This window comes from Hevea brasiliensis, chromosome 2 (genome assembly GCF_030052815.1).
Source record: "Hevea brasiliensis isolate MT/VB/25A 57/8 chromosome 2, ASM3005281v1, whole genome shotgun sequence".
NCBI lineage: Eukaryota > Viridiplantae > Streptophyta > Magnoliopsida > Malpighiales > Euphorbiaceae > Hevea > Hevea brasiliensis.
In genome coordinates, this window is record NC_079494.1 from 15,829,526 (window position 1) to 15,851,968 (window position 22,443).

At 32.1% G+C, this 22,443-nt stretch overlaps 1 protein-coding gene and 1 non-coding gene across 2 annotated transcripts; one reads left to right on the plus strand and one right to left on the minus strand.

The window, feature by feature from the left end:
• The first annotated feature begins 9,383 nt into the window (after positions 1-9,383).
• Positions 9,384-12,881, plus strand: LOC110659291 (probable beta-1,4-xylosyltransferase IRX9H). Its single transcript, XM_021817177.2, has 4 exons — positions 9,384-10,537; positions 11,585-11,834; positions 11,933-12,139; positions 12,422-12,881. Exons 1-3 carry the CDS (start codon positions 9,723-9,725, stop codon positions 12,101-12,103), a joined length of 1,236 nt encoding a protein of 411 aa, XP_021672869.2. The 5' UTR covers positions 9,384-9,722; the 3' UTR covers positions 12,104-12,139; positions 12,422-12,881.
• A 6,700-nt stretch (positions 12,882-19,581) lies between these two features.
• LOC131178021 (U6 spliceosomal RNA) lies at positions 19,582-19,689 on the minus strand. The gene has a single exon (XR_009147152.1). It is a non-coding gene; the product is annotated as a U6 spliceosomal RNA (small nuclear RNA).
• Positions 19,690-22,443: the final 2,754 nt, after the last annotated feature.

Sequence of the window (22,443 nt, forward strand, 5' to 3'; positions counted from 1 at the left end):
TTTAATTAATTCAAGCCCTACTTTCGTGGTGATCAAATTAATTAAAATCCTTTAAGACCTTTGATCAATTTTTAGGTTCCACAAAGGTATCAGCCTATGTCTGGGTCAGAATTCCTAGGTTCAAGATCTTGATTTTCTAATGTTAATCCTCACTTTTCAGTCCTTCAATCAACATCTACAATCATGTCTAAGTGGGTACCATCACATAGCATGCATTAGGATCACAAGAAATTAAATCAAGAAACGAATCTCAAATCCAGTAAATAAAGCTTAATGTCCATCCATAACAATAATTACAAGCATTACTCTCCTAAATCCAGAATAAGGAAACTACTCACTCATGGTGGGTTCAGCAAACATCATGATAAAAAGTAAAGACAGTAAAAAGAAAACCATGTAAAGAAATAAAGCAATAGGAATTTGTCTAGGGGGATGAAACGAAGAAACTAAAGATAGTTTGCAGCTTTGATCTTGTGGAACTTCAGCTGAAGAACTTCTTTTTAGTGCGATCACGAAACCGATAGCAGCGACCTTGATGAGTCTCCCGTGTGATCATCTTTTTCTTTTCTTTTCCTTTTCTATTTATATTGGTTGCTCTAGGGTTAGGTTGCTCTGAGTCCAAAGGGCCTTAGGAGTCTCATTTTTATCCGAAAATAAGAGGGAAATTCGAGTTATAAAACTGGCTGTAGCATAGTACACGGCCCTTGTGTCACTACACTAGTCCCTGCAAAGTAGGGCCGTGTAACTTGCTAGAGGAAAATTGCATGGTCTTGTTTTGGCATAGAAAGTTACACGGGTCTGTGCCAACTACACGGGCCTGTTTACACGGGCCGTGTATTGTTGTTCCCATAAGTTTCTTCAAACTTGCACTCAGCAGAGACTTACGCGGGTTCCTGCAGATTACACGGGTCTGATTACATGACTCGTGTACTTGTGTTTCTCATCGATTCTCTTGCCTTTCTTCTGGTAGAGATTTACACGGGTCTGGGGCTTGGTTTACACGACCCGTGTACTTTGTATCAGCAGCAATTCTCTATCTCTTGACTCCTCCAAGCTTTTCTTGCACTCTTATACTTCTGTAGCTTCACCCAAACACCTGAAATGAGGCAGAAAACATGGAATTAAGGGCTTTACAATAGAAATTATGAAAACTAATGAAATCAACTATTATGCATGAAAATACTTGCCTAAATGCTATGAAATAGTATGCAAGTGTGCTTAAAAATATCTATATAATTCAAGTGTATCAAATAACCCCAAACTCAAACTTTTGCTTGTCCTCAAGCAAAGTAAAATTCTATTTTAAAACACATTTCCGGGGATACTTAGGAATACAACCATCAATTTAATAAGCATAGAATTGAACTCCTCAAACCTTCATACCAATTTCCCTCTTTCAAGGCATAAGGGTTTTAATAGCTGCCTGTTTGGAACTTCACCTCGTTTCATGGTGTTTCGACTAATTATTCCTCTATACATGACCATTAATAAGCCACAAACAACCTGTTTTATTGTCATAGAATTAAGAAACACTAACTCCCCTAAATCTACCTCTTTCGTGAGTAATTTAGATGAAGTATTTCAATTCCAACTCCATAGGCATATCTCAATTTTCTATCTCCACTAATGTAGTATGTGCTTTTTCAAAAGATCAAAAGGTCTTTAAAAGGATTGTAATGGGGCTAGAGGGATAAACTTGGCTGCCAATAAAAAGGTTTTTAGGGAATGCAATTATGAGGATAGCATGTATGCATAAAATCCAAGTATACTGAGTTTGTTTCTACATATTTTGCATAGAGAGGAAAGGCTTTTTGGCTTTTTATATTTCCAAGCATGCTTCCATGATACTTATCTTGGGACTTCTTTTCTTTTTCCTTTTTGTCCTCTCCCCCAAACTCATTGCTTTTGCTGGGTTAGAAAACCAAATTTTTCTTTGGTTTCAATTACACACTCGCATTCTTCTTGGAGTTCCACATCCTCTCTTCATTTTCTTTATGCATTTTGCTTCCTCAAAAGGGTATGGTAGGTGTTTAGGTTAGGAGCTAGGTAAATAACATGGGTAAGCAATAAATTTTAAGGGATGAACATAGGCTTTAAGTTGGCTACAAGGGATATACATTTTAATCAGGGATGGCTAAGGCTTAGTGAGGCTATATCAAAGAATGCCTTAATCATTTCTTCATCAAGCATATGTTAGGATTTCGCCTTGATAGGTCCAAGAGATATGTTCTAGAGCTAGTGAGGCAATTTTTAAGTTTGCTTGTGTTTCAAAAATTGTTCTCCTAATTTTACAAGTTCAATGGCAAAATCCCAAAAGTGTAGCACAAGCAGCCTACTCTGCTGCTTTATCTGTCTGTCTACCTGCGACAGCAATGAAAAAGCTATCGCTGAGCCAATGTCTCAATGGTCCACAACATTAAGAAAATGCAATTTAAAACCATAAACCATAATTTACATAAACTGTGGATACTTAAAATCATAGTTAATTTCAAAAGACAGAGAATGTCATAAGAATTAAATTCCATTTCACAATGTCTCAATAAATACTAATAAATCACACACACAGCTTAATCATGATTCCAAAGTCCAATTCGTCCCAAAAGCCAATGGCTAATGAGGAATAACATAGCTAGCTAGCAATTATATGAGTACTCATCCTATTCGTCATCAACTGGCACACACCTCAACACTTCAGCCAGAAAGGGAATTCAAAGCCAATTCATCCCACTAGACAAGCTAGTGAGGAATTCAATCAAATATACTTGATAGCTGTGGTTTCAAACCATTTGCAATATTTTTCAAGTCATAAGTATCCATCAAATTTCATTCAAATAAATTTCCACAATTTAAGCAATAACATACAAATTATCATAATTTATTTCAAGTGAAAATTTAAAAGAAATAACTATTGTGCACAAACCTCTGATGAGTAGCCTTTTGGCTTTGACTCAGTGGTTCTTTCCCCTTTCCTGAGTCTTTGCTAACTGAAACATACAATTTAAAGTGTTTCAGTACTCATTTAAATTGTTTCTAATAAAAAGGTTCAATAATTAAATTTTATTAATACTATTACTTTCATTAGTCAACCTATAATCTTGACCTTTAATGCACTCTAAGTGAGTCAATTTTAATATTCCCAATTTGTCACATTTTATAGTCTCTAAGTGTTGGCATATGTTACCAATTTCATTTTAAAGCTTATTGCATTTTATTGCTATTTTCCAGATTTTATATGCTAGATTGCTCTAGCTAAATGTCTTGTTTTCTTTGGTTTTTAGGTTCTGGTTAAAAGAGAAAAATTGTAGATTTATGTCTTAGTGACATTTTGGCACTAATTTCATTTCATTTGAAGTTTTTTGGACCAAGTTATGGTCATTTTACTATTGTTGATCAAATTGCCTTTTTATTGTGAACTTAGGTCATTTTTAGGTCACTTCCAATTCTGGCAAGTTTTATACCTGAACTTGTTCAAGCATTTTGACTTACTTATGGTCATTTCTGGGTTTGGTGGTCTTAACCAAAATTGTATCCCTATGTCTAAGCTTTCCAACCATATAAATTTCAGGTCATTTAGACCTATTTTGAGTAAGTTATGGCCAAAAGACTAACTACTGTTCATATAGTCAATTTCTGGGTTTACAATGTTACAATTCCGAATTAGGTCAGTTTTTGTGTCACTTTTCGGACAGAATTTTGGTAGGCTTTCAACATAAAAGTTGGCACATTTTGTGCCTAGTTTCACCTTCAATTGGCCTCATACCAATTGGGATCACACATTTAAGGTTATAAGCTTAATTGCATACTGCCTTTTACATTTCTCTCAACACCAATTCAAAATGCACATTCAACTTATTCTAACTTACCTTCCATACCTAATTCTGACTTTGTACATTACCATATTCATCAATCACTTTACATTATGGTCAATTTGGGCAGAATACAATGACCTTTGATACACCAAATATAATCCTAAATTACAAAGTCCAATTATAACAATATATACACATAACACTCCCAAATATTACATATAAATTCCACCACCAAATTACATATATATTCACTACTAAATTATATAAATATTTTGCCACCTTTAATACCACAATTTAACAAACCATTCCATGAAATTAAACACTTCCAACTTCACCATAAGGCTGCCCAAATTACACATATACATCAAGCTTCCATTTTCAATTCACAAACTCACAATTCAAACTATATACATGGTAATCAACTCTTATACATTTAAGCACTTAAATCAACACCTCAAATCACTAAATACATGAAGAAATAAATCAACTCCCATGGATATGAGGGCTACCAAATTTGGGCTTTGTCCATATTCATCAAACCCCTTCAATTCCTTCCATAAATCAACTCACCACAACACCAACACAAACTTTAACAAAGAAAGGATGAAGAAATGGATACTTACCTCTTATGAAGCTTGTTAAAAACTCACCAAATCTCTTCTTTCTTGCTGCCAATATCTTTCCCTAAGTGTGTTGATCAACTTTAATGAAGCAATCAAGTGGAATGGAGGTGAAATTCATGGTTGCATGGAGGTCCTTCAAGGTTCAGCTATGGAGAAATTCTTTAGGAGGTTTCGGCTGGTTAATTGCTAGAGGTTGAAGATGAGTTTTTGTTTTCCCATTTAGCTTAACTAGGTGTCCCAATCTGCCTTAGTGGAGCACTAAAAGGAGTTTTAATATTTATTTATTTAAACTTTCTCAATTTACATTTTTATACCTCAATCTTCCATCACTTATATTATGTACCATATTTTTAATTTTCATATCATTTTCAAAGTTTAATATCACTTATTTTTAATGGAAATTTAGGTCAAAAGGCAACTCGGGGTGTCAATTGACTAAAATGCCCCTATTCAATTTATATTCCCGATTTTTCGGTAACACCGATTTTTGTCAGTTTCTCTATTTTTCGTTTTTCTTTATACTAATTAATTAAATTTTCTTTAACATTTTCTAAGTCAATTATACCTCAATAAATGTTTATTTAAGTCTTAAAAATATTTCCCAGGATTTCTCGTGGTCCAGGGCTAGTCAACGGTCCTCGCTGCAACTTCCTAGTGCGGTTACCCATCGCTACGATTTTTGGCTCATTTAACTTAATCACATTTCATTGCTCTTATTTTTCCTTTATTTTTCTTGTATTTTCTTCTATTGTATTTCATTATTTCATGTCTCCTCACTAACATTTAAGTATAGTTCCAAGCATTCTAGTTGTCTGGACAGACACCGGTCACCGGAACAGTAGAACACACTACCGAATATAGGGGTGTTACATTAGATGACCTACTGAGTCCCCCCATGTTTATGACTACATTATGTTATATATGTTATGGATCCATAAGTAAATCTCATGGGGAGAACTTTATGATACCCTTCAGGGGAGATTTATAAGTTGCCCTAGGGTGTATGACAAAGGTCATGTTCTAAGTGAAAGTTTGGGGAGTTACTGATGACAAGTCCATCTTATGTGAAATGTTTATTATGTAAAAACCCATGTGAATGATGCTTTGCATATGTGTGAATGAATGATATAATTAGTTTACTCACTGAGCTTGTGTAAGCTTACTCTATTCCCCTAACCTCAGATGCAAGGTTGCAGGACTAGAAGAGTTCTTTGAAGAGAGAGCATCAGGGCTAGCCTTAGCCTTTTTCTTTATATATGATGTATGGCTAGATGGACATGTAAACTATGAATATATAATATTATGCTAGTAATTTAAGAAATATGGAGTTTTGTAGCATTTTCAAGTATGATGATAATGTATATGTTACGTTAACACTTTATAGGAGTATGTATTTCGAACCATTATGCTTTAGAGCTTACGTTAAGGTTCAAATTATGAACCAAATTTATGTTATAAATGTCCAAAGTATGCATGAAAAGACTAAAGAGTAGTGGTTTGGAGTATGCTTAGATGGTAAGGTGATGGAATATGTGCATGTTTTACAGGCTTTAGGCTTGCTACAATTTTCAATAGCCTTAAGCTGACCCGATTCCTAGCGCTGATAATGGTCCCTAGTTTAGGTCATTACAAAGTTAGTATAGAGCTCTAGGTCAGACGAGTGGACCTAAATCCTAGTAAAAGTATAAAAGTGAGGTGAAAAGAAGTATGTTGACCATCATAGGTAGGGAAATACATGTCCTTAAGGTTGAGTCCTTGTATGATTACATGTTATGTGTTATATGTATGCTATGATTGATGACATGTTATGTTTTCATGTAACTCCACATGAACTTTTTATATGCTCAACACTTATTGGTTGCTTTCAAAAATGCGAGGTTTAAGATGGTCCACTAGGTTAACTAGCTCTCCACTAGAGAATAAGGGTATTGGAGCATTAACCGCCAACCCTTTTGTCAGGGAGAGAGCAAGTAAAGGTGAAAGAGAAGAATCTTGAAAAGGTCCTAGAAGGTCCTTTGAAGTTAGCTGGGAGATTGCACAGGCACCCAGAATGTTTATAGATACACGAAGGAGTGTTCATGGCTTCTCCTAATAGCATGAGAATTCTGAGCCTTCTGGTATGGGAAAGATGGGAGAAGACAGTTTTAAGGAAGGAGGAGAGGAGTCAGAGTTTGTATCTCCTCCACAACTAGAACTAGAGTAGGGGTATAGGTATTGATATCCACTACAGGGGAGTTTTGGATACCCTAGGTTTATGGGCTATCCCCAATATCCTCTTTTTATGCTCTACCAACCTTACTTCTCACTGTTCAACCCATATCTCATGTACCCTCCACAACTATACCCCTAAAGTTCTTCCACCACCATGGGAACTCAAAATCCCATGGAGGGAGTTATAAGAGAGCAAGTACCACCACCAACCCCTACAGCTCCTATAATTCCTACACAAGAGATTGAGACAAGTAGCCAAGGTAAAGCAGAGATGACGGACCACTTAAAGGTGGATGCTCTTTAATACAAGAAAGGAGATGATTTTTTCAAGTATGTTAAGGTGATCAAAATGACAGCTGATGAATTGGACGCTAGTGATAGTAGGACCATTCAGATGTTTGGCTTTACTTTAAAATGTAAGAAGGTAAAGGATTGGTACAAGCCCTATGTTGTTGATAGGGTTGGCAGTATAACTTAATGTCAGTTTGTGACAAAGTTTACTAATTGGGCTTTTTCAGAAAGCTCTAATGAACTAAAGGTGGTAGAGTTTGAGCTGTTAAGATAGACTGCTGATATGAGTATTGATGAGTATACATGCAAGTTTGTTGATCTTCTGCCGTATGTGGGGCAAGAGTATGATATGGATAAGAAAAAGGCAAAGAGATACACTCGGAGGTTGCACTCCAGATATTCCTCATTGATTTTGGCTATAGAAACCCATAGCTTTCATTACATAATAGATGTTACAAGAAATATAAAGGCTAGGGATATCATTAAAGGGAGTCTGAAGTTAAAAGGTACAAAAGTTGAGCAATCCACAATTGCCAAGGCTACAAATGCAAGGAGGTTTGATCACTTAACCAAGACTATTTCCTCATCTAAAACTAAGAAAGATAAAAGAAGGAAGTTTGGTAAGAAGCAAAAGAAGAGTAAGTTCTGGAACAGAATCAAATTAGGCCTTGGGATGAGAGGCAGATCTAGTTCAAGTTTAGATACCTTTGGTTGTATTAGATGTGGGAAGCCTCATCGAGAAGTTTGTAGGTTTGGAACCTCCCAATACTATAGGTGTGGTTAGGAGGGGCACATGTCTAGAGAGTGTCCTAACATGGAAAGGGTGGCTTCACAGCAGCAGATTGGGTCAGGCAGTGTGGCTCAACTGGCAATGGGACAGACTTCTGTGGGTCCCTCATCAAGAAAGGCATAGGTGAGAGGACAAGATTTTTCTTTCTCTACGGCAAGCTCACAAGGAAGGGGTTCAAGAGTGCTAACACAAATCTTTATCATGACATAACAAAGAAGCTAATATCTCTAACATTGTGGTGTTAGATAATCTTTGCATTGAGAATTTCAATGTGCATGTTTTGATTGATCCTACTACATCCCATTCTTTGGTTAAACAGGAAGCAGTTCTAAGATTGGTTTTAGCAATTTTGAGCCCGCAATGTCCATTGCTTGTTAATGGGCCCAATTGTGATCCTTCGATGACAGAAATGATCTTTATGCCTACCCAGTAATGGTGGGAGCTAACCTGGTGGTCCTAGAATTGATGGATTTTGATGACATTCTAGGGATGGATTGGCTCTCAGCCAATTATGCCACCTTAGACTGTAGGAATTAGATATCATCAGTGAAAGGGGTGATCTCTGCCATGCAAGCCAGGAAGATGCTGTAAAAAGGATGTAGAGGATTTCTAGCCCATGTTCGAGAGGTTATGGAAAATAAAAGTGGATCGAAAATCAGTTTCTGTGATAAAAGAGTTTCCAAAGAAACTACCTGGTTTGCCACTTAAGAGGAAGATAGATATACTTATATAAGTTTTAGCTTATATTAGATATACATATAAAAAAAATTATAATTTTAATAATAAATGCACCTTAAGAAAAGTGCATTTGTCATTAAAATTGTAATTTTCTATATTAATCGAGTGCCCTAAATGGACTTTATTGAGTATAAAAGTTGAATTAACGTATTTGCACTCATTAGAAAAGTTAATTTTTTATTTATATAATACTCACTTTATTTCATTTTAAATTCTTTTTCAAGTTTTTATACAATGATTAAAGAAATAATTGGAAAATAAAAATAATAAAAAGTGATAAATACATTAAAAATAATAATAAACAAAAATAAAATTAGAAAAAAATAATTAATATTTTCTTATTTTTTAAAATAATAAATAAAATGAGATTAAAAAAAACTTTGACACAATATTTAAAATAGGACAGAAAGAGTAAAAAAAATAATATTAGTATGATACATTTTTGCTATTTACAGCAATTAATAAATATGAAAAAATTATAATTAATTATTTATTTCATAATAAAAAAAGTTAGAATCTAAAATTTACCAATATATCCTCTTCAAAAATTTTTGAAGAAAAAAAAAATGTCTAGGAACATGTGGGGCAAATATGAAATTCCAAACCAAATGATTGTGTGCTATCTTGCTATATAATTACTTCATGTTTTGTTTTGGACTATAATAATTACTAATTGCCCATAGAAAACGAAAAAGATGCTTGCACTTTCCACCACAAGTGGGCACGTGTCATTCAATGACCCATCATACATAAATTTATATAATAATTATTATTATTATAAAAAAAATATTACTTTGTTTAATATGCATTATTTAAAATAAAATAATCATGAAAATTCTAATAAATAAATAAATAAAATCTGTCTTCCTCCACTAATACAGCTGGCGCGTATAGCGCACCCAAGTTGAAGCGCCTACGCTAACGCTCTTCCCTCTCCGCGGTAAAATCACCCAAAGACCCGAAACTCAAAACTGAAACGTAAAATCACCCAAAGACCCGAAACTCAACACTGAAACTTTACACAGATCTTAGCTCTGCCGTCCAGCATTTCCATTTCTTTTCCTTTTCCGCTTTCAAGGTCCAAAAATTTTCAATCAAACTTTCCTGGAAAATCCAATCTCCATCTCTCTTTATCGACTCCATTTTCGCTTTACTGGATTTGCAACCCAATCTCTCCATAGATTCTTACCTATTTTAGGGTTCCTGAATGCGATGACTCGCCGTCGGTCAATTTGATCATGTAATTAGTCAATCCATCGAATGGCGTCTATTCGTCGAACGCTATCACCGGCACATCACGACCGCACATATCAAAACGGCGTCGCTTCCGCCAACTCTCCACTTTCAGTTGATTCGCCCTCTCACAAGTTCTTTACCACCGACGCCACTAAGTGCTCCTCTACATTAGCCACCTCCTTCTGCAGCTTCAACATCGTCACTCTCCGCAGGTTCCTTGCCGGCGCTTCCCTTCAGAAACGAAAAGGATTTCGCAGATCTTTCTACAGATGCTTGATATTCTTCGCTGTAGGCTTCTTTTTAGGTATCTTTCTGTTTGGTTATGTGGAAAATGATGTCCAGAATCATGATTTCTCTTACGAGATCAAGCCGCCGCATGTCAATGCTCAATTAGATAATCGCAGTATTAAGCACGATGTTTTTGCGATAAATACTGTGAATTTGGGGGTTGATACGCAAATGAGCTATGTTTCCAGATTTGATTTTGTTCCGAGGAAGCTATTAATCGTGATTACGCCAACGTATAATCGTGCTTTACAGGCCTATTTTCTGCATAGATTAGGGCAGGTGCTCAGGCTGTTGCAGCCTCCTTTGTTGTGGATTGTGGTGGAAACGAAGTCGGCGTCTATGGAGACGGCAGACATTCTGAGGAAAACGGGGGTAATGTATAGGCATGTGGTGTGCGAGAGGAATTCCACGACTGAGAAAGACAGAGGTGTACATCAGAGAAATGCGGCTTTGGAGCATATAGAGAGGCATAGGCTCGATGGAATTGTTTATTTCGCTGATGATGATAATGTGCATTCGCTTGAGTTGTTCGAAAGCCTGAGAGAAATCAGGTAATTTTGAGCTTTCATGTTGGCTAACTTGGTTTTATCTTTATAGAAAGATGCTAAATTAGAATCTTGTTTAGAAAACTTTGATTTATTGTCGTTATATGACTTGGATTGTTTGTGTCTGTAACTTTTGTATATATTGACTTGACAGTTATGGATTAAAGTAAAGCCTATGGGTAGCTACTTTCTCGTGTGCTTGTTGCTTGCAGTTAACATTTGCTTTTTAGCCTTAGTTCCTTATGATTCTTTTGCTTTGCTTGTTTATGTTAGACTGCATATTTCTTCATTATTTATTTGTATCATTACTTGAGTTGGTTGATCTATTCCTGTTTATCATGTGCCTGATGTTTTCTGTATCTAAGTTTTTATATTACAGAATGAACTAGAAAAATTATGTTAAGACATCAAGTGGGTCATTATTGTGATATTGAGATTATGAATAATAGTCTCATGTTCGATTACTTAGCATCAATGAAATGTAGGCCTGATATTTTAGTTCAAGTGTTTCTTGATTTGCTATAACTTTATTTTAGCGTGCTCTGCATGCTTCATCACTGGTTTCCTTCCTTCCTCATTATTTCTGGAACCTCAATTAGTTCTCTGTGTAAGAAATGTGGCATCCACTTATTGGTTTTCCCTGCATTTTTCCCCCTTATGTGAAAAGAATAAACAAAAAAGGCTGACAAATGCTTTCTAACAAGGGTCTTATCCTTTGAAGCAATTTATGTAGAGGGAAAAGTTGCTTAAATTGAATTTTAGATTTTATATATCTTATCTGTGTTATGAAGTGGATTTTGTATATTCAAGCATGTGTTGTGATTTCTTACAATTAATTATTATAGATTTTTGTCATCCCTTCCCTTCCTCTCCCCCCACTAACAACACAACCTCACCACCCAACCCCAAACCCCCACCACACCCACACCCCCACACACCCCCACCCGTCCCCCCCCCCCCCCCCCCCCCCCCCCCCCCCAACCCAAACCCTCCTCTCCTCTTCCATTATGCTTCACCTGGTAAATTCCTGATACTACCATACTTGCTTTATAGCCGATTTGGCACTTGGCCTGTTGCAATGCTTGCACAAAGTAAAAACAAAGCAATTTTGGAAGGTCCAGTATGCAATGGAAGTCAGGTAATTGGATGGCACACCAATGAAAAAAGTAAAAGACTCCGGAGGTTTCATGTTGATATGTCAGGATTTGCCTTCAACAGCACTATCTTGTGGGACCCAAAGAGATGGCAGCGCCACTCTTCGCATCCAATTCGACAGCTAGACACAACGAAGGAGGGCTTCCAAGTATATATTATACAACTCTATTTTTTGATTTTCTTTCCCAAGAATTCAACATTAGCACAATTGTCTGTCTTGCACTCTGACCTTGTGCTTTTTCACAGGAGACCACATTCATAGAGCAAATGGTAGAAGATGAAAGTCAAATGGATGGTGTTCCTCTGGGCTGTTCAAGGATATTGAGTTGGCATCTTCATTTGGATGCTAGTGGTCTTGCGTATCCCCGAGGTTGGCTGTTTCAGAAGAACCTTGATGTCATTCTCCCTGTCAAATGAGTACATTGCAATTTTGATGCTAAGAGCTCAAGACAGGTTTGATTTCGTGCACAATGAATTTATTTTTGAAAACCTTGACGATCAAATGATTCAACCATGTACAAAGGAAGATCACTCTGCTAAAAGTTAATGAGTACACATTTTATGGATAAATAATTTTTAACCTTTTGAGAGAACAAGTAGAAACAAATAGAAATACGCAATTCCTGCAAATGGCACGCTGAACTTGTATTCTGCTTATAATATTCTGGTGATAGATAAAATTTCACCTGTCATTCAAAAGATGTACCAAACTCTCTTTCTTTTCCTATTTAACAGTTGTGGCCTGCTTCATATGGGTGCCTGTTCGTTTGCAAGCATGTTGTTGCTTCATTTGCTACTATCAGCGCGAAGCAAGCATCAAAAAAAAGATGCCCGTCAGCCTTTGACAAAGAAACAAAGATTTTTTTTCCCTTTACTTTTTGTTTTTGAAATTTTCCTAGCACGATATTCTTTGTATGTGATTGTAAGTTTTTCATCGGAATCGAGAAAAGGAAAACTTATTTAAAAGTTTGTAGGACTTTTCTCCGTGGCATCTTCGTCTTCTGATGGTGTTGGTGGTTGAGTGGTTGCACATACCATTTGGTCAGTGGTTTTATCGAGTCTTCACTTAGATTGTGAAAGGCGAGTGTCAATGGAAGTGGTATTTGGCTGTTGGCTCAAATGATTGTAATTAATTGATATACAATTTGACCTAGCAACGGAAATCTCAACGACCAGCTTTTTATTTTTTGGTTTAGATTGTTGTCAGCATTCCATCTCACTAACATCGCTATTTCAAATTTCAATTTAACCGTTGTTCTATCGGGTCTGGTAAATTCTTGACTAAAATCATGTTGGGTTCTGAAACTAAAAAATTTTTAAACGTAATTGTTGAAGTGGGTTTTTAGTTTTTCTAATTGGAGTTTAAATTTTACAAATAATAATTTTAAATTATTTTTAAATACAAACTCTCTTGTTAATTTTATTATAAAATAAGGTAAAATTAAGATAATAATAGAAAAAGGAAAATTGAGAGTAGATTTTTTTTGTTTATTTGCAATTGTTTAAGACACCTTATATAATACTTCTATTTATAATATACTTGAAAAAATAGAAGATTCATAATTACTGAAGTCCTATAAAATCATGTAAATTTTGACGTGAATTTATTTCTTTCAAAAATAATTTGTTTTTTAATTAAAAAAATTAAATTCTAACGACTTTCTTTTAAAAACTTGAATTCTAACCATTTTAAATTTTCTAAATATAAAAATTCATCTAATAAAATTCACTTAAATTGAATTCTTCTATTTTTAAAATTTTCAAATGCAATGTAGAAGATTAGAAGGGAAAAAAAAAACAAAAAAGAGAGACTATTTATAAAGCTCAAACAAGGGCTATTATCGTTAGAAATTAAAAAACAAGTTGAATTTCATGAGAAAAAAACAAAAGAAATAAAAGCATCCTTAATAGAATATCTAATTTTTAGCAGAGTGTATGTACCCAAGAAGTTTCTCTGATTTAATTAGGGAAAAAACACCCTCCTTCACAACACCATATAGTTCAAAAAAAAACACTCATCTATTCCATCAAACTAATTCTCAATAGAAAAATTTGGTTGTTGGAAGAAATAATTTCTTAAATGGATATGTTCTCTTACTCTCAATATTTCCTTTCCATTCAGTTGTCAAATGAGCATACTCAAAATTTCAGGTTTAACTCTAGTCCCACCTAACCCATGGCATTAGTAAAGTGTGAAGTCATGAGAAATATTAAAAAATTATTAAGTGGGATGAAAGATTTTATTTTTCTCACAAATCAAATTGTATTATATTATAAAATTCATTTTTATAATGAATAGGGTAAAACTAATTGTCTACTTATATTATACTTGAAAATAAATTTTAGTTAATTAACCATTTAACCATTAATTAAAGATACACTATATTAATTAAAGATATACTATAAGATATTACCTGAATAGCAATGAAAATTAAAAACGGATTATGTTTGTTTCTAATTTGCAATGGATTTACAATAAAATATAAACTAAATTTGTTTATTAAATGTTGAAATAAATTAGAAAAGAAATTTAGAAATGAAAAAGAATCGGTTGCTATTTTTAGCGCCATATATTTAGAAACGGATTAAAAATGAAAAACTTTCATTTCTAATTTTAACACCAAAAAAATTTACCTCAAAATTTAGAAATAGATTAACAATAAACAAAATTCGTTTCTAAATTTGAAATAGAATCATTTTTCTTTTTTAATCCATTTCTAGATTGTAAAAATTGAAAAGAAAACTTAAAATTTTAGAAACGAAATCCAAATTCGATTTCAAACTTAGAAATAGATTTTCAAATTCTGTTTCTAAATTAGAAACATATTCAATTCCGTTTCTAAATTAGAAATATATTCAATTCTATTTCTAATCCATTTTTAAATTGGATAGCTTAAAAATTATGGTGGGAAATAGCTTTTTTTTTTTCTTTTTTTTTTCATATATATAGAAATAGAATTCTTAATTTGTTTCTAACAATCGTTCTAAATTTAGAAACGAATTTTAGAATTCATTTCTCAATTGTGGACTTAAAATTTATGATGGAAAATATCTCACATTTTTTTTTAATTTAAAAACAAACATGAAAATTTATTTCCATTCGGTTTCAAATTTTTAGAAATGGATTCAAATTCCTTTTCTAATTTGTGGAAGGAAAAATTCCGCTATTTTTTGCACTTATAAAATTCATTTTTAAAATGCTTATAGTAGCGCTCCTCTTTCCTCCTTTCACTCATTCTTTCATTTGATTTTTTTTCATTTCACTCTTTCTTCCATTTTCTTTCATTTCTTCCTCATTCTCTTCATTTTTTCTTTAATATCATTTCTCTTATTCTTTATTCCCTTTTCATTAATACTTTTCTTTTTTCATTTCATTTTCTCTCGTTTCATTCATTCTTTCTTTCATTTTATGTCATTTTCTTTCTTGTTTTCTTCCTTTTATATTTCATTTCATTTTTCTCTTTATTTTATTAATAGTTTTTTATTTCATTTTTCTATTTTTCCATTGTCTTTCGTTTTCTTTTTTTTTTTCAAATTTTTCTGTTATCTTTTTTTCTTATTTTAACTCCTTCTCCCATTTTAATTTTTATTAATAATTTATTTTTTTAGTATTTTTTATTTTAATACAATTATAGTAATTTTTTGATTAATTTATTTTTATTTGTAATTTTAATAATATTTTATATTTTTTTAGTAATAATATGTTTTTATTAGTAATTTATTAATAAATTTTTTAGTAATTTATCCTTTAATATTTTTATTTTACATATTAATGACAATTTTTTCATTTGTATTTTTTATTAGTAATTTTGTTTTTAATATTTTTATAAGTTTTTATAATATTAGTCATAGTATTTATATTGTATTTTTAGTAGTAATTTATTATTTGGTTCAAAATTTACTTCTAAAATGACTTCAAAATAAATAATTTAAAAAATTATTATTTTTTTATTTTTCATATTTATTAATTATAAATGGAAAAACATTTCTTTCTAAATATATTTTTTAATAATTTTTTTTCTTATTAAAAATGGATTAGAAACGAATAGGAATACGATTCCAATTCGAAATAATTTAATCTCTTTTTTAAATTAGAAATAAAATATATTCTGTTTTTATTTAGAAGTGGAAAAATTTTAGAAATAGAATTAAAAATGGAATTGTTTCGTTTCTAATTTAGAAACAGATAAAAATTTCCGCTTTTATAGTTGTTAGCAATAAGCTAATTAGAAATATATATATTTGTTTCTGTCTCTAAACAAAATTACAAATTGAAATCTTCAATTTAGAAATTCCATTTCTTGCAGTGATAAGAGCTACTTTTCAAATCAAAATCACCTTCATAAGCTAGATACGGCTATCATTGCTTCATTCGCCAAGTAAAACATTAGAGGGTGATTAGTTGCTATGGTCATAGCAACTTAATTGATAGGCAGGGAGATTAGAAACGTAGTGGTGGCCAACCAAGTAAAACATTAGAGGGTGAAAATTATTAGACAGAGCCTCTAATGTTGATCTCCACTTACATGTGAGTCGGTCCATGCGATTATGAGACACTTGATCATATATCTATTACTTGAACTACATATATATTGCACATTGATAATCCCATGTCTTAAAATATCTTTGCCCATGCTTGCTGGCTATTGTCATGAAGGTTATTGTGATTGAGATCAGTGTCATGATCATTATAGTGTCTTTGCTACTATAAAGGGTTTTGTTTTTGCATGTTATCTGCTAAAGAGCAAAATCAAATCAAATCAACTGAAAAAATAGTATGCAAACCAACTGCGAGGTGTCCACTACTCACAAGCCCCAATTGCACTAAATTCATAAAAAAAAATTACCCACAGAAATATAATTAATATATCAAACATACCATCAAATACATATAATCCCATATAAATACTATTACATAAAAATTCTATTTATTTGGCAAGAATTTTATATCAACCCACCATCAAACACGTACAATCCCATATAAATACTACTACATGAAAATTCTATCAAGTTCCTAATGTATATGTAGAGTTTTTTATTATTTTTTTTTCATTTTTAATTTAATGATATTCTTATCTAATTAACATGAAATATAGATAAATTATAGATATTATAGATAGATAAAAATAATAATAAGTTTTTTATAAAAACTTGTTTAGTAATGTAGTAAAAAAGTGTTATTTTCTTTTAAATAGAAATTTAAGTTAAAATAGATTTTTTTTTTTGCAACTTTTTTCTAAACGAATTTAATTTCAAAAGATATTTTCGGTAAAGTGGGAATAATATAGTTTTATAAATAATAGGATTCTTACAATAATGGCTAAGAATAAAACTAATGTTAAAATTCTTAAAAGAGATAGTGATAATAATAAGCTTTGTTTAAAACTTAAATATGATTTTTTTTTTTGTAGCTACTTTTTTTAAATAAACTTAATTTCAAAAGATTTTCTGGGCAAAGTGAGAATAACATATTTTCTTTTATAAATAATGGGATTCTTAGGTAATGGCTAAGAACAAAAATACGTTAACATTGTTAAAATTCTTTAGCTAATTAGAATTTAAAAATATATAATTATATATCTTATTGTACCTATAAATTAAAATGATCATATATCATTTTGTAAAATGTGTGACTATATAACATTTTTTAATATTATTTATAATTAAAGTTTTATTTAGATTAAAAGTTCTATTTAAATAAGGTTATTAATTATTTAAAATTTTTTTAATATATGAGTCTATAAATAATATAAAAAATTAAATTTAGCCACTTAAATTTATTTTTTTTTTATTGTCATAATATCAAATTATCATGTGTATTTTTGGTAACTTTAATTTTCTCCCCTTCCCAAATTTGTATACCAATTTTTTGGTAATCGCAGCGAATAAAAATATTTGTGCCTATAATCATTAAAACTATGTTATTAGCTAAAATTTGACAACTTCATAGTGAAATACAAGGAAACGATTTTTATACTAAAAATAGCCAAATTTTGGACAAAGATTTTCTATTGAAAGTTGCTATCTTTTATTTATGCTATCTAAAAGACTAAAACCTAATAGAATAAGGAGTTTGGTGCCAATTAAATTTAGTATATAAATTCTAAAACTAAAATTTAAATAATGAAAAATTGAAATTGTGAATAATATAAATGACTAAGGGTATTTTTGGCAAAACAAATTGTCACATCTTACCCCTCCGTAAAGCATAATATGCTCCCGTAGTACACCTAATGAATTACAGTACTTCGCCTACCGGTAACCTATTAAATATACTACAAGGAATTTTAAAACAATTTATGATCATTTTTATAGTGGTGGAACGTTGAATATTTATTAAAAAGCCTTTATTTGAAATTTTGATTATGGATCAAATCTTCGATTAAAATCTGGTGTTACGAATTTTTTTTCAAAATTCCGACAGAGTGCAGGCTATACTTTGAGAAAAAAGTTCTTCAAAACCTGAAAAGAAATACACTCCCAATATTTTTACTCGACCTCAACTTCAATAAAATTCATTTCTTCACACAATTCAATCCCAACAATGAATAAATCATTTACAGCAATTAACTCAACACATTTTTAAACCAATACTGAACATCTCATTTCAGAAAATGAAATAATTTATCATTCATAACATACAAAAATTTACTTATTTACATTAATTACAAAACTCAGAAATAAATTTGAATATTACAATAATTTGCATTTTAATTACATTTCCAAAATAATATTACAAAAGTTCTTGTACAACTGCTCAAAATAAATTACATACATATAATTACATGATACATCAAAATCTATGTACAAGGGTATACCTATGATATACCCGGAGCTAATCCGAATGTGTCTTCAAGGCACAGCTACAGGAAATCTTACTTGGCTGCTCTATCTTTACTTTCACTTGTGACAGCATACAAAGTTATCACTGAGTGGTGAACTCAGTGGTGCACAACTATAATTTAAAATCTAATACAATATACATTGATAAAATTATAGCAAATAATTTGGAAATATTGAAATTCGTCAAAATTCCAAAATGTCAAAATATTCATTACCAATAATATAAATCATTTGTTTAAGCGACTTTGATCAATAAATTCAATTTATCAAATCATAACTGGATATTTAAAGTAATTCCATCAATTTATGGAAATAAATATTAATTTCAATAAAATTAAGTATGCTCTATTCTTATTTAAAATCACAATTCCTTACTATTCAAAAACTATTCTTTATCTCACTAACTATGCAAGACTAATCCGTAAGGGCCATCTTCAGGGCGATTCTATCTCCTTATGGTCGGGGAGGTCGAATCGGAATTCTAACTCCCTATGGTCAGGGAGGTCGAATCATCGTGCACATTACACACCACAATAATGCAACTTTCGAAAGGGCCAATAAAAAATTTAGATCTAACCTCTAATAAGAGAAGAATCTAAGCATGTGCACGTACCATGGTAATCAAAACAAAGCTAACTCCATTGTCTCCTCAACAAATGAGAGAGACGGATAATAAGCTAGTCAAGCATCTATAGTAAGATATAAAACAACATCATGAATATCTTTGTCCTTTTTGTGAGCATAAATCACAACAAACTTTAATTCAATGTCAATTCCAATATCCAATAATTTTTTTATGCCCATCACAATTCAAAACATATTTTATGACAATTTTTCCAAAACTAATTTTGTCACACCCCGGCTTAGGGGGCCCCAGCTCAAGCCCCTCTATGGGTGGCCTTCTTGCCAGCGTACCCTTCTAGAGGCCGGACCTGCGACTCACAAGGTACTGTCCGCTTTGTGGAATTAAATCCCTTCACCCTGCAGAGCTAGGATTCGAACCCTTATCACTCACGGATTTGCTTCGCCTCTCACCAATTGAGCTGCAATTGTCCGCTTTGGCCCATTTCTCGATTTGTGCGTGTCATCCTTGCGCAGGGGCCATGCTAATCTTCTCTGTATCGTTCCAATTTTATCGGATGTCAGCGGACAATACTAACTGGAGAAGGATTGGGCTGTTACAAATTTAGTCAATCCACAACAATGCTCAATAATTATTGAAATACCATTTCACAAAGCTAAATTCATGTATACTATAACAATTTCAATAATCATTGAAATAAATTCAATACTTGATAAACATAATACATAAAAAAAATAACGTCATTTAATCATATGAAATATTCAGAATAAAATCAATTAAAAACTAGTTGTGCACAAAAGTCTTTGTTGACTAATTTACTCTAATTTTCGATCTTTCCTCGAAGATCTCTTTTCAACTGAAACATATAAATTTAAAGTGCTTCAGTATCTATTTTTAATAATTAAATTCTAACAATTTCTTTGCAAACTTATCCTACTCATTATGGTTTATAAATTCAGATCCTTTGCATTTTTGTGTATAGTGGCACTATTCATGGCACTATTCAAGTCAAAATGTTGACTTTCTATACTTAATAGGTTTATTAATTCTAATTGCACCTATATATCACATTTTGGGTGTCAATTTTGTTGGCATTGTTTGCCAATTCAATTTCTAATTTCCCTAGGTGCAAATCCAAAAATTTAGTTTTGGGTCATTGTTTCTACTATTCTATTGGTCTGGTCACTGTGTGAATTTGGCTAAATGTCCTTCATTAAAGTTGTTCCTTATTATCTTAACTTTAATTCTCTTTTTGAATCACTCCATTTGGAGTTTTGTAGCTCAATTTATGCCTATTTTTCTAAGGCTGGCCGGATTGGTTACAACCCAGAATTCTGGGCACAATTCTGGTTCTGGTAGTTTTGGTGTGCTGACTGTAGCTCATTTTTTAGATAGGTTATGGTCAAAATTTGGGTTTGTGTTCTTCATACAAGTTGTAGTGTTATGTCTTAGCTTTTTATCGGTATAAAATTCAGGTCATTTGGACCTTCCTACACCAAGTTATGGCCAAATGAACAAACACTGTTTATTTGGTCATTTTTGTACAGTGACAGTATGCCAATTCCGGGTTTGACCTAATTGTTCACTAACTTAGAGTCACTTTCAGGGCAGGGTTTTTACACAAAAATTGTGGCATTATGTGTCTACTTCATCTCTAATTGGTCTCACACTAATTGGAGTAGCAAAATTATAGTTTTGATCCCTGAAATGGACCTAGGTTAGGCTGTCCAGTAGTGACCCCTCACCAATCCGAATTTGGTTTCACTTCCCATCATTCCAACACACCCTAATTAGTCCCAATTGACCACTTTGAGTCTCCATTAGGTTAATTTGTTTCAATTTCAAAAATCTCTAATTTTTCCCCTAATTTACCTAAGTCAAAAACCCTAATTTTCTAAATTCTTCATAATTCATACAATTAAAACATACTAATCACATCTACCTAATCCTTTAAGCTTACACACATCTTTAATTATCTTAAAACACATCAATTCCTAACCCATCATAGCTGACCGAATTTTATGGCTCCACAACATACATGATTTTTTTCATGTTTTCTATAATTTCTTACTTGCTCACCTTACTTCCATATGTAACACTTAATTTAAATGAGGAGAGAGGAACTTACCTTATATGAAGCTTTTTAATTCCCAAGTTTTTCTCCCAATTTCTTCAAATTCTCCCTCCAATACTTCTTCTCAAGGTCTAATTAAGAGTTTTTGATGGAGAAATTATAATAATAATAGGTAAATTTTGGGGTTTCAAAAGCTTAAGTGGGTTATCAATGGTGGAAGAAAGAAAAGAGAGAGAGAGAAGTGCTAAGGGAATTAGGCCATTATTGAAGAAAAGAAGACAATTTGTCTTCTTTTAAATTTGGTCTTTTATGTTGATAATTATCCCATAAATTAAAGAAATTAGAAATTCAAATTATAAATTATGTCATGCTTACATCACCTTGATTATGTCATAAAGATTTATGTTAATTCTTTTCTTTTCTTTTCCTTTCTTTTTCTATAACCTATTCAATTTAAATCTACATTTCAAAATTTTAATTTCTCACATTTTATTGGACAGTTAGGCCATGAGTCACCTCTAGGGGTGAATTAACCAATTTTTCCATTGCCGGTCTGATCTGGTTTACTAAAAATTCAGTATTTCTCTAGGAACTCTGATCTAATTATTTGATCTGGTTCTCTACCTTTTTCTGTGATTTTCATATTTCCCCTAGCTACCCAATTTTTTCTAGGACTGCGGTGTCACAATGCCCCATGCAAACATAGAGTTATACTAACATGGTAGTCACTTCCCGGTGCGGTTACCCATCGCTGTGACCCCCGGCTCATTTAAATTTTTATGTTCTGTTTTTCTTATTTATACTTCACCTTCTGGTAATCACTATTAATTTTCATTCAGAGCTTTTCTAGGTGCCTTAAATATGGTTCTAATTTTCTTAATTGTCTGGATTGACACCGATCACCGGAACAGTAATTTGCATAGGACTATGCATGTAGGGGTGTTACACAAATGTTCTTTCCCTTCCCACATATAGATAGATATATATGATATATATAATAATTAAGTTATATAAACATAAAAATATTTTTTTTTCTTTAAAAAGCACACCATTTATTATTTAATTTTATTTTTTCAACTACAATTTAAATTTTATATAGATATGCACACACATACTTTTTTATAATAATTCTTTGTTTTCAATGGACATTGTTTATATTGTTGTACGTACTTGTAATTTAAATTTTTTTATATGTAATTTTTTATTAATTTTTATATATAATATAATATTAATATAGTCTATTTATTTTCAATAACA

Bases quoted from the DNA above. Each gene is read 5' to 3' on its own strand.
- LOC110659291 (XM_021817177.2), top strand. From the start codon at position 9,723: ATGGCGTCTATTCGTCGAACGCTATCACCGGCACATCACGACCGCACA. The intron at 10,538-11,584 runs GTAATTTTGAGC...CTTGCTTTATAG, and splicing joins GAAAGCCTGAGAGAAATCAG to CCGATTTGGCACTTGGCCTG. The intron at 11,835-11,932 runs GTATATATTATA...GCTTTTTCACAG, and splicing joins CAACGAAGGAGGGCTTCCAA to GAGACCACATTCATAGAGCA.